The 13,606-nt window shown below is 42.0% G+C and overlaps 1 protein-coding gene across 2 annotated transcripts in view; it reads right to left on the reverse strand.

Moving 5' to 3' along the window:
• Positions 1 to 6,758: 6,758 nt before the first annotated feature.
• Positions 6,759 to 13,606, reverse strand: part of epha4b (eph receptor A4b) — a 106,330-nt gene continuing 99,482 nt past the window's right edge. Inside the window, exons 18-19 of one of the 2 annotated variants that reach the window (XM_078263525.1) lie at positions 12,972 to 13,112; positions 6,759 to 12,736 (exon numbers count right to left, since the gene is read on the reverse strand). In XM_078263525.1, coding sequence (XP_078119651.1) covers positions 12,637 to 12,736; positions 12,972 to 13,112 — 241 coding nt within the window. In that variant the 3' untranslated portion in view covers positions 6,759 to 12,636. The remainder of the gene's footprint in view (positions 12,737 to 12,971; positions 13,113 to 13,606) is intronic. The other variant, XM_078263526.1, reaches the window with a different exon arrangement.

Genomic DNA, 13,606 nt, shown 5'->3' on the forward strand with positions numbered 1-13,606 from the left:
GTAAAGTGTTACCGTTCATTTTTCAAAAAGTGGGTATGTCATTTTGGAATGAACATCAACAAGAAATTAACCAAATTAACATAATTGCTGAAATCCCAATGGATATTTACAAGTGCCTCAGATGGTCCAAAATGCAAACAAAGAATGTCTTGGTTAGGTTATTGACCCTTGACCATCGGAAATCCTTCTCATCAACTACAACTCATTGAGCAGCCTGTCACAGATGCTGGTCGATCCCTCATTTTGCCCTCCTCTAATTCTTTTGTTTTTCAGAGGAAAGTCAGTGTTACATTTACACGAATGGCTTTTACTTCACACGTCCACTGTTAAAAACGTTGATGCACTCTGAATTCTTTCCATTTCTTTGCACAATGTGAACCTTCCTTACTAACACCCTTTTATACACAACCAACAGCACCACTCACCCGGACTCTGTTTTCTCTTATGTCACTGGTCAAATCCCAAGAGGCCGCTAACCAATCAATGCCAAGTAGACATGCCCACTTGTCAATGGCAACCGTCATGTAGATGACAAACTGGCTGGAGGAAGAGGAGGAGTTGATGCAGGAGGGAAGGCAGCATAGTAAAGAAAAGGTGGTCTAATAATTGTAAAAAGAAGACCGGGAGATGATCTAACAGCCTTTTTTTTTTTAGTAGCAATCCATGCTCATTAACTTACAGTGGCATATTTTTTTATGTAAGTGTGATGTCGTTCCAGTTAGTTTAAAGTAATTCCAACGCACCACTACAATGTTCTGTGCTTTCCATTCACAACTCTGGAAAGAATTAAGAGACCACCCCATAGCTTTTGGAATATCTTAACATAGTGGTCTACCAAATGTCCTTGGAGGCATCAAAGCTGTGATTAAAAAAAAAAATAGGGCTTTCTCCCAAAGATAATCATGGTTGAAATTCTTTTTGGGGAAGAAAGTTTTAATGGGTATGATCTAATTTCATTAGCATTTCCGATTTTACAGTGAACACGTATTGGGTATTTCAGAATTTAGAAAGAGAATGTTTTTTTGTTTTTTTTTATTCTTCGGACTTTGGAAATAGTATTTTTTTTTAAGATTATTTTTTGGGTATTTTCAGCCTTTATTTTGATAGGACAGCAGAAGACATGAAATGGGAGAGAGAGGGCGGAATGACATGCAACAAAGGGCTGCAGGTCGGAGTCAAACCCTGGCCCGCTGTGTCGAGGAGTAAACCTCTATATATGGGCGCCCGCTCTACCAACTGAGCTATCCGGGCGCCCGGAAATAGTAGTTTGGTAGCTACGTTTCCAGCTGTGTGTGTGTGTGTGTGTGTGTGTGTGTGTGTGTGTGTGTGTGTGTGTGTGTGTGTGTGTGTGTGTGTGTGTGTGTGTGTGTGTGTGTGTGTGTGTGTGTGTGTACAGAGGCAGAATAGCTTTCTACAAATGCATTCCATTTCGCATTTACCAGACACCTTCCAAGTGCTTTTACTTCCGACAAAAACATTTGTTTTACCTACAGTATATAACAATGGCACAATTAGGGCTGGGCGATATGGAGAAAATCAAATATCACGACCAAAATACGTCGATATCGATACCGTAACGATATTGTAGTGTTGACTGTTGGTGCTTTCACAAAATATTTACACAATGAGATTTTTGATAAATAATCATCAGTAATGTGGATATAATGACTAAGTGGGTAAAGGCAAATAACAGAACAGTTACAACAGTCTGGTAAGTTCAGAAAATGACATCACTTTACTGTAACGCAGCCTTTAAAACCAGGAAAAGACACCACTTATGCCATAGTACGATATTACGATATCCAAAATCTAAGACGATATCTAGTCTCATATCACGATATTGATATAATATCGATATATTGCCCAGCTCTAGGCACAATTATTCTATTGAGCAAAACCACACAGTATTGTACAGTGTATACTGGATCTGTATTTACGTCTACAACACGTGTGCTACTGTAAAATAATTCAACCTCATTGTTTCATATCCTCTTCGTATGAGAAACAAAACAAGAAGAAAAGCAGAAGATGATACGAAGAAAGACGCTCAGACTAGAGCCATATTGTTTTGATGTTACAGAAAACCACATTTCTTATGGGCTACATGATATAGAGAGTGTATGAGAGTTGAATGTCGCAGGCCCCTGAGCTTCTACACCTCCATTTGCTTTCGAAAACGTTTCTTATGGATCCACCAACACTAAAAGAGCTTCCCCCAAGCTCAGCCTCAGCCCTTATGGCGCTGACACACCAACCCGATAATCGGCCGTTGGACAGTCTGGCGAGGTCAGTGACTCGAGTCTGTTCGGCGTGTTCCGTGCCGTCGTCCGTCGGAGGAGCTGTCGGCCTTTATTTTGGCCGACCCGACATGCTCAGTCGGAGACAGGGCAGTCGGGACTCACCCGGAAATGGCGAGCGGATGAGCCTCTCAAAATCTGACGAAAATCTTTTAAACTGACCTTTGTCGATCTGAAATGAAGACAGATTCAGCAACTGTATGGCCTATTTCTCGCTTAAAATGTTTTCAGAAACACGTTTCGGTGAACTATTTTAGTACAATATGAGATCCTATTCTGAACAAGCCGCCATGACAGTCTGGCTATGAATTTCCGGAGAAAAAAGACCCACGTGACGCGTTCGTCCAATCAGCTGCCGGTTTTCATTTTCTGGGAAACAATACAGAGAAGCGCCGCCTGCTGTTATGGAGACGTATTACGTTTCGTGCACGCGCGGAGCGTACGCTCAAGTCGGCGTCGCCTCAGTGTGTTTTGAGGCATTGTTTTGGACCTCGGGGACCCGACTAATCAGTCTGACTGCCTTTTCTGCCGACGGTCGGCCGTCTGGTTGGTGTGTAACAGCTCTTAGAGGGGGCGGCTGCTGTTTCTGGACTCTTCCCCCAAACATCAAAGCTTGATTGATGGCACTTGAAGAGCTGTGTTTGATTATTACAGGATAGGAAGCACGCATAAAAAGAACACTCTCTGCTCCACACACAGACATGTACACACACACAGGCGACAGGCGACTAGCGCAGGAAATGATGCATCCCGCTGCAATCAGCTGCCACACACAGGGTTCATAATGGGATTTCACAGAGGGGCAGAACTACCTGTACATTTCTGAGTAAGAAGACATTAGCAGTGTGTTTACACTTAAATAAATAAGGCTTCTATAGACCCCATCACCCCATATGAGTTGCCGAGCCCTGGAAAGACACACAGCCTGCACGTGTCTATCTGTTTGTGTAATTTGACAGATGTGGTCGTGCTACGTTTGCTCTAAATTTAGATTTCCATCATCGTTTCTCCGTCGACAGAGAGCACGATTTGAGCGAGAGGGAGTTTAATCTTTGTTGCCTGGGTCCCTCTTGAGTCAGCCAATAGCAGTTCGGCATGTCATGTCTGCCAGGCATTAAACTGTGATTTTCACATCTGTAAGGGATTATGTGGTCAATATTATCTCAGTCCCTCCAAACCCCTCCAAGTTTTTCTTCACCTTTTTTTTTTCTCAAACTCAAACGCTATTTATTTTCCTCTCTTATTCTGTCCATCCTCTATCTGCTTCTGCTCCATTTCGAAATCTGTTACTGATTTTTAGATGGTGACAGCTGTCCAATACAGGCAGTATTCTTGCTGATTCTCTTTTTTTTTTTGGTTACCTATTTGACTTGGGTCAAGCTGTATTCGGGAACACTACAGGTTTTAGCTTATTTGGTGCCAACAACCACGGACAGATTATGAGACATCGGGCGCCTGGGCACGGTCTCCTTTTAGTCGTTTTGTTTCTCTTTGTAGTCGTTACGTGACTCTTTATTGTCATTTTGCATCTTTTCATAGATGTTTTGCATCTTTTTGTACACATTTTGCATCTCTTTTTGTTATCATTTTAAGTCTATGTATTTTAGTTTAGCTGATCTTTTTGGTTGTTTGTGTCTGTTTTAGTGACATTTTGCAGGTGAGCCAGAACTTTCAGTTGCTGCATCTGAACTTCAGTATTTAGGAGATAAACCGAGCACTTAATCTGACTCCTGTCCGAAGCTTCCTGCCACAGCAGAATCACACTGAATTTTCCTCTGCACAGATATTATACCAAATACTACAACACACTATACGACATCTCATAGGAAACCAGTAAAGAAAGCCAGAGGTGCAGGTTCTTTTTTCTTAAAACAGAGCTATTGTGCCATTTTAATGACATGTTACTGTAGCCTCTGCATGCTGTGCTGTGAAGTGGTAATATGAAGGGAAAGATTAGGAAAAACAAACATTGGATTGGTTTGGTTGGGGCCCTCTGACCCATTGGGCCTGTCCACGAATCTCTGCATGCCAAAAACAAAAGCACTTCAGAGTCTCTTTCACCAAATTCACTTTGTCTGACTTTGTCACTGATTTAGAGCTGATGCATATAAACTCAACCTACCTGGGATCCAGCTGACCCTAAAGCAAATGCCAAGAATTGTGTCCACACACAATCAAACCCAGTTGTGTTATCGTTATTGTCGTTTCACCATTCTTCTCTCCTTTTTTGTGTTATCTGTCCCAACAAAAAATTGCACAGATCAACTCACAGCTCTGTCAACATCCATTTTCCTCTTCCTCTGCATGCACAGGAACACACACACACACACACACACACACACACACACACACACACACACACACACACACACACAGAGACCATGGGCGCAGACATACACCCAGGGTGGCGTCTCATTCCTGTGGCTGATGAGAGCAGGCATGATGGGAGTGAGGCATGTAATGTGATTTATAGAGCTGGGCTCACTTTTCAAATTCAATCAGGAACTTTGATTACTGATGAAAATTTGAGACAGGAAATCGCTTTGATAGCAAACTAAAACCTCATGAGACAGAAGAGCACTGGTGTGTGCATGTGTGTGTTAAGACCGCAAAACACCGAGCCCGTCTGAACTCGGCCATATTTGATTAGGGAGGACACACGCGATGCAATCAAGAGCGACAAAGCAGGAACTCCATCAAATTTGACCAGTGACTGATGAAATCTTTCCACTGGTTCAGATTCTATCTTTCTTTTCGCCTCCCTTTTTGATGGTCGCAGCGCTTACTCACTCACACATGAGCATCGTTTTTTGGTCTCACAAGCAACCTGAACACACAGATGTAACAATCACACATCTATGGACACACACGCACACATATGGCTGACCGTGGAGAGGTCACAGTGGATCTATGGCTGTTTGGTCTCCTGTGCTATTTTAATGTCTGCTGTTGCACATGAGGGGACACTCTAACCCACACCCGACAGCATGACAGAGGGGCCCAATTGCCATTCCCATGGGAGGGTGTGTGTGTGTGTGTGTGTGTGTGTGTGTGTGTGTGTGTGTGTGTCAGAGTAACAGGGAGAAAGGCAGAGATAGAGAGTGAACGAGTGCTTGTGCATGTATGTGATACAAACATGACAGGCTCATCAGTCACCAATGGCCTTTTAAAGTGTTCTCCATAGGGACACCTGACCTTTTCACATGATGCCAATAGCAGCTGCATGATGAATCAATCGCCTAAGCCTCTGGTACCCAGTGGCCTCTATGTTATCCAGAGTAAATACGTGGGATGACATTCTCTCTATTGGGACACCTGGAGACAAAACGCCCAAAGTTATGGATTGGCCTTTAATGGTGAAAGGAAACCCAGTGGTGATAGCAGAAAGAGGCAATGGACCTGAAAGAACTTCATGTGGAGAAAACTTTTGGGTGGATGGATGGCTAGATGGATGGAGGTAGGGGAAATTAGAACGCAATGAGATGAGGAAAAAAGCAAGGAGAGGGGAGATACTGGGGGATTCAAGGTCAGAGAACCAGCCGTAACCTTTCTGTCTGTCTGCAAAGGATGGATAGGGTAGGGGAGAAAAAATGGGGATGCACGAGGCCAGCAGGAAGATTAAGAGCAGGCCAGTAGGAGGATAAAGATACTGAGGAAATGGAGAACAGGACTGAACAACTGAATTATTTTAAGTGTGTGTGTGTGTGTGTGTGTGTGTGTGTAAGAGAGACGGAGGGTGTGTGTGTGTGTGTGTGTGTGTGTGTGTGAGAGAGACGGAGGGAGCGAGCGATAGGGGAATATGGAGCCTAATATGATGGGGTAAATGAGGTGTAATGGCGGTAACATAGAGTGACAGCAACTGGGCCAGTGCATTAAGGGGTTAACCAAGGCCAGGAATCGTTGACCTTCCCTCCTCCCCTGAGACAGAATTATCTCTCAGTAAGAAAGACACACACACACACACACACACACACACACACACACACACACACACACACACACATAATGAAGATGTGGTTGCAGGACGGCCATATTTTGCCATTCAAGAAACATTATGATGGAAATGTCACCACCGCTTTCACTATTAGAGCAGAGCTGGGAACAAATGAGACTAGTCTCCCAGGTATGCACTGATTTTCTGCTAGACTGATCGGACGCTCCTCAAAAACAAAATGTAATACCTTCAGGCTTTGTTACACAGCATAAAATAATTATGCGAGGGCTTCATAACACTTACGTGTAAAGGCATTTGGAATTTTATACCGTCATATTCTGCAAGTCCCCATGTAAATTTACTGTGGAACTGTGCAAGTGGAAATGCATATTTCTGGTGTGTGTGTCTGTGTGTGTGTGTGTGTGTGTGTGTGTGTGTGTGTACGTACGTGTGTGTCTGAGAGAGAGAAACGGAAAAGAAAAAAATGCAGCGAATGTTTGAAAGAAAAAGACACGGCAGGCTCCAGGTGAGAAATTAGAAATATTAGCATATTTATTACAGCAACATGAAAGACATTAGAATGCCTACACCCTTTACAACAAGCAACGCAGCGGGACAAATAAGCATTGTACGGTGGCCAAAGAAAGAGAGAGAGAGAGGAGGAGAGAAAGAGACAGAGAGCTGAAATGCTTGAATGATATTCACTCATGAACACTTACAATACAGACCTGATGGGGAATGGAGAACAAACATTGTTTTTGAGATCAAGCAAACCAACCCACATAACCAACCTTGAGAGGGTGTAAAGTGACACAAACCTGGGATTTGTTTAGAGTTGAAACCAAAGTGTGGGTATGACATCTGTATTCTTAAAATTTCTAAAGTTGGAGTGTTGAATAAGCTTGTAAAAAGAATTCTGAGTGATTCTTTTGTCTTTTTCTAATCCTGACCTTGCGTGAGGAATTTTGCACATGAAAACAAGTTTGCAACCAAATGTAGCCTATCAAATCATAAGCTAACTACATCCATAATCTAATCAAATATCTTACCACTCAAATAAATAAGAACAATTTTGTCCATTTATCTACCAGCTTTAAGATTCATTATAATATTTCGGAACAAAATGACTTTGTTCTGCCTAGAGGAATCAAAGTGAAGGTGCTGTTGGAGGGGGGCCAGGGTGTTGATGTGTGGTCATCTTTAAAACACAGATAAATACTACCTGTACATACACTTGACTCTTAATATCGCCTCTATAGGTCAACAGAAATGAACAATATCTCAGTAAATAAGGCATCTAAAAGGCCAGCGGTCAAGGGTAGTCCGCTAGAGTGAAATCATAGAGTTAGCAAGAGTAGAATGTACTAACATTTTCAGACTCTCCAAATTGTAATGTAATCTGAACAATAGGGCAGAATCTGACCCGAACTGACAGTTCACTAAAGCCGCCTACACCTGATCTGCGGTGAAGCCGCTCTGCGCTGGCTGTGCCATTGTTTTCCTATGGGGAGAGACGATAACTCTGAGGAAGCGCTGCCCTTGGCGTGGTGCTCAAAATTGCCGCTGAGCGCTAGTCTGGCTATCACCAGACCAAGCTCAATCTTTTAAGATTGAACATTAGTCTGGGGAGTCTGCTCTGTATTTTCTACTGCACAAGAGGCGTGATCAACGGGCATAGTTCAAATGAGTCTGTACGTAATTGGATAGTCCTTCAATCAATCAGACCAACGATCCGGGTGACGTAGCAGCGACAGCGGCATCAACGGGTTGCTGCGCTTCGGTGATCGGCTTGTGTGAACAAAAAGCTGCTCGGTCGCTTCTCTATCGTCATCGTGTTAGACCCGCCAATAGCGCGTCAGGTGGATAAGCCAGTTTGTGATTGGTGCCCGCAGATTTGTAACAGAAGCAGGATAGATAAATGTACAGGTTTCCAGCCTGAGCTGCAGGGCAAAATCAAATCACCAGCAGATCGGGCTGGGTTTACCTAGTCTAGCTGAGCGCTGCACTAAAAGTTAAAATTATTTCAACTTTGACCCTGTTGCCGCTGACCTTTCAAGGCGCAACCAAAGCCAGACGCAACGATGACGTATGCCTGCGCTGTGCTTTGCCTCTCTGCCTGCAATATGCTCTGCACCCTACCTTGCGATTTTACCTCTGATCATGTTACTGTTGCTATGCCTGTCAAGCTTTCCTTCCTAGAACACATAACATACTTTACAGTTAGCGTGGCATTTTCAGATTTACCATCAAAATTCGTAGTCATCTTTGAAAACACTGGGTCCTTGATTTCAGACAGAGCTAGACAAAAGCAGACTTCTCATTTCTAGCCACCGAACATCATTTTTTTTGGCTAAACGGACAGCTATCGCTGGCATATTTTAGTAGCTGTAGCTAGCTAGCTAAGCTAACTTTAGCTCAATGAGTTGGTTGAAAACACTGACTTCCACGGACGTTTTAATGTTTCCAGCTCACTTGTTTTAAAATCAAAACCCTGTAAAAACGGTTAAAAAAGGGCCCATACTTGGATTTTCAAACAACATGGCTCACTTTCAACATTACAAAAGAAAAGGCTTTTAGTATGAGGACTAAACAATGTGTTAGGGCAAACGTAACATTATCTTGGGTAATTTGGCTGGTGTTGCTCGGGTGTACACTTCCCCAAATCTACTAAAGAAACTAACAATTGCAGTGTAAATTAGAACAGACAAACACAATGCTTAATCTGTTCCTTACACTTTTGCATTTGTATTTTGGGGTTCAGAAAGATTGAAAAAAGTCACCACCCTCCAAACTCTTTAAATGCTGAGTAACGCTCTTACTTCAGAGAAATACAAAGATTGACAGGTCTGCCATGCCTAGTTACGGTTGCTAAGGTATGATTGGACAATTTGTGCTTGGTGAAGGGGTTTAACGAATGTTCAGTTTGTGATGTCTGTGGATAGAAATGTGATCTGAGGACGTCTCTTATCTCAACCTCCCTACTTCCATCCCTACCTCACCCAAACAAGCATTTTTACAAGCTGTTTTGTAGGCGGACCCAAGCTTAAAAAGTGCATGTAATTACTGTTTAAGAGAGGTATGCCAATTAAGCCAGTGTTACAATAGGGAAAGTCCATTCTACTCATTCTAACACTATGGTAGAAACTGCAGTCACTGTCACCTGTCAATCAAAGCCGAAGCTTCGCACCATGCTACATTCCTTTGTTCAGACTAACGAATCACCTCCCTTCACTTTTCTCCTGCATGACCCGCCCCTGAACGAGTACTTCAGAAATCTCTTTTTCACAATAAAAGTACATCATAGTCATCATCATCATCATTATCATTACAAACATTCTAACATTGGAAATCAACACTGTACAATTTTTACACTATGATACAATCATATATACTGTACTATATGCCACTGTTGGTCCTGTAGAGTACGACATATATTAAAACTGGGTTTGGGAATACACTAAAGCAGGTTTAGTGCCATTAATGCAGTGCACGCAAAGAGGGTTCCATCATATCTAAGCTTGTATTTAATGTGATAAGCAGCAGTTCCCCTCTGATAGAGAAAAACCAACAAACCAATTTATTTGCTTTTTGCTGTAAACATTGTTTTGTAAATGTACCTTATCAGTATTGGTTTGAAACTAGGGATGCTTGAAATAGGTTGGCATGACTGATAACAAGTTAGTGAAACAGTTCAAGACACACAACTCATCTTTTTTTTAGAGTAAAATGTACCTCTCGTAGGGCTGGGTAATATATCAATATTATATCGATATATGAGACTAGATATCGGCTTAAATTTTGGATATCGTAATATGACATAAGTGTTGTCTTTTCCTGGTTTTAAAGGCTGCATTAGCAGTGTTGGGGAGTATCGGAATACATGTACCGGCGTTACGTATTCAGAATACAAATTATGAGTAACTGTATTCCGTTACAGTTACAATTTAAATGATTGGTATTTAGAATACAGTTACATTGTTGAAATCAATGGATTACATGACGATACTTCTCTGTTTCACGGGTTTATTCACTCTCGCAACTCCATGCGTTTCCCAGAAAAAAATGAGCTATTTGCGTGATAACTGATAGAGGTACAACAGAGCCAGGGCAGGAATGCATTTCTATCTTGGAAATTCAAACAGCATTTCACATTAAAGAAAGAGAAGGGAGAACGAAATATAACTGTGCACTGCAGTGCAACTTCTGCTTGCCAGCAACCAACTTCCTTTCAGCGTCCAAATGACTCCACCTCCAACCTGAAGAAGCATCTTAAAGTAAGTTATTTTTAGCCAAGGGTAGTCGTCTGCTGTAGTTTTACTGGTCACCTTGCTATTTTATAGTTGACGTGTGACTTTACATTCTCCTACGTGCTCATTTACTAGCCCCAGAGCCGTTGAAAGACTAGCCCCGTTTGACATGTTAGCTAACGTTAGCTAAAATGAGCTCATGGTAGCTTAGACTGCGGTTAGATTTTTGTAGTATGCAGTTCGGGACTACAAATACAAAAATCTATCTGCTTGTTTAGGTACACATTCAGCCAGTTGGAACAGAAGAACACACCAGAATAGGCCTGTTTAGTAAGCTGGATGTGATGGCCGCATTCCTACACTTATAAAATGCAATTCAATGTGGAAGTAATCCAAGTATTCAGAAAACGTTACTCAGATTGAGTAACGTAACGGAATACGTTACAAATTACATTTTTGGGCATGTATTCTGTACTCTGTAACGGAATACGTTTTGAAAGTATCCTTCCCAACACTGTGCATTAGAGTAAGGTGATGTCATTTTCTGAACTCACCAGACTGTACTGACTAGCTGTTCTATTGTTTGCCTTTACCTACTTAGTCATTGTATTACTGATGATTATTTATCAACATTTTCATTGTTTATATATTTTGTGAAAGCACCAATTGTCAAGCCTACAATATCGTCGCAATATCGGCATCGATGTATTTGGTCAAAAATATCGTGATGTGTGATATTCTCTATATCCCGCAGCTCTACCCTCTCTTGGTGGCAGCGCTGACAATAAACACTGCTAATATTTCATCTTGATGAAAAAAAGGGTTCTTTCCAATGCTCCCTTTCATCAAGCAGACTATTTGAACAAAGAACTCTAATAACTGTGACTGCCCTTGTGTTATCATCCAGCCATATTAACTGATGACAGGACAGAGTATAGTAGCAATGGTGGTATGTTGCCCAGATGAACATTTCAAGGTTACTGTACATGGCACAACACTGAAAAAAACAAGGAACACAGTTCTTAACAGTGTCAACTCAATGAAGACCTTGGCATCCCCAACACATAAAACACTATAACTTTCTTAACACACCTGAAACATGGGAAGGCAAACTTTCTGGGCTGAAATATTCCCAACAACATCATACTGTAACAGCTGAATAGACAATGTTGTTGTGAATAGACAGTCAGTTATGGAAGAGTAAAAATGTATCTGTGCCAGCTTAAGCAGTTTCTGCGGTTTCTTTGCACTCGGTTACATCACAAGTGCAAGCGGACTGGCAAAGGTGCACTGGGACTAGTTGCTATGGAAGTGTGTCTGAGAGCAGTCTCTAGGGAAGCCCTTGTCCTGGTCAAAAACACTATTTAAATGAATCATTTGTCCATTCTACATGAGCTAGCAAAGTCTTTATCCCTCTCTATCTCTAAAGGTCCAGTTTTCTGTTCCCCTCACCCCTACACATTCATGTCATTCAGAATCCTGGCTCACTCATTAGCTCTCTGTATACACAGAGCACTGGGAAGGGCCATACATGTACTAGGTAATAACTCCCATTAAGTTTGAGCGCTACAAACCTCACCACCAATACAAACGTTAGGTCCATCTCTACGGTTGTGGGACACGTAGCCCATATAAACATATATCTACACATATACATATCTTCTGATCCTTTTTAAACTCTTCGAGGTGAAAACTCAAAACGGAAACAAAATGACGGGAAAAAAACAACAACTCTACACCTCACAGACAGTGATGATAATTATACTGTAATTTGTTGTTTTTTTTGTTTTTTTGTCATTTCCTTTGTTAAGAATATGTTTTTCTTCTTTTGTTGAGCTGATATGATGTGAAATGGTCGGGGATGCTCTAGATGTGGCCTTGTTGTTGGACGTGTGTCTCTCTGTTGCTCCACAATGGTGGCTGTGTCGCCGGGACTCTTGAGTGCTAAAGTCGGTAGTGCCCATCGAGGATGGGAAGAATGGTGAAACTGCGAGAAGGTGAAGGAGTCAAGCGTCCATGTTGTCTCCGTCTCAGTGTGTCTCAAGATCAATGGAGGCCCGAGCACAGAGTTTCCATTACAACTCCCATTTCAGTGGGGAAACTCTTCACAGGAGCATCCATTTTGGCTCTGTCTCACTGTGCGTTTATGTGGAAACTGTTATACTTGGACGTGCGTCCCCTGGGTCTGCAGGCTCTGCATGCTGGACAAAATCTTCTTCTGGTGGCCGGCAAGATTCACACCCATCTTGGACAATTCACTACAAGGAAGACAGAAAACAAAATACAAAATATTCATTAATGACACTTTTAGAGAAAGAAATCTATATTGTCCCTTAAATGACAAGCAGCTGCTGAGGTTTCATGTCCAAGACACTTGTGTAAATCCCTTTTACTTTCAAATGACACTCAAGTGGAATATATTATGTCTTTTACTGACAATATTGACCTTTTGAGTGCTTCATTTAACTGGGATGAGTCACCAGCCGTTTGTACCTGACACTGATGTAGAGGATTGAGTCCAAGCTGACATATCCAGCACTGGAAAAGTTCTCCTTATACTGGCCCATCTTGATGGCCTCCAACCACTCATCCACTGTGCTCACACTGAGCTCTGGGGGGGACAGGTCCTCCCTGCTGGGATACAAAGTACACTCACAACTCAATGAAATGTTGTCCTGTTGAGTGGCTTTATACGTTTCTGATTGGTGCTGAGGTCAATCGTTTTTCCCCTGGAGCTGTACTTAAGTTCTAACTCTTGTTAGGGCATTTACTGTATAATATAAAACGTGTCAGCAGCACACTTGAGGAGCTAGTTAATGCTCATTCAAGGTGCTCTATCTGCATTGGGACGGACAACAACCGCAGCATGACAGACTCAAATCCACTGTAAAAAAAAGAAAAGAAAACGTAAACCCTAAAGTTAACCTACCCGTTAGTGGGTAAGTATGATTAATGAGTCATCCCCTCGCTAGTACAAGCACACATGGCTTTACTTGTCGGACCGTTTGACTTGTTGTTTTGCTTCCTATTGCCATAAATTCTTATGAATGATTTCTGTGTTTATTCATTTGCATGCTCAAACTTAGTAAATACCCTGTAGGATGAATTGCATCTGCACTTACTGTACA

This window comes from Sander vitreus, chromosome 12 (assembly GCF_031162955.1).
Source record: "Sander vitreus isolate 19-12246 chromosome 12, sanVit1, whole genome shotgun sequence".
Classification (NCBI taxonomy): domain Eukaryota; kingdom Metazoa; phylum Chordata; class Actinopteri; order Perciformes; family Percidae; genus Sander; species Sander vitreus.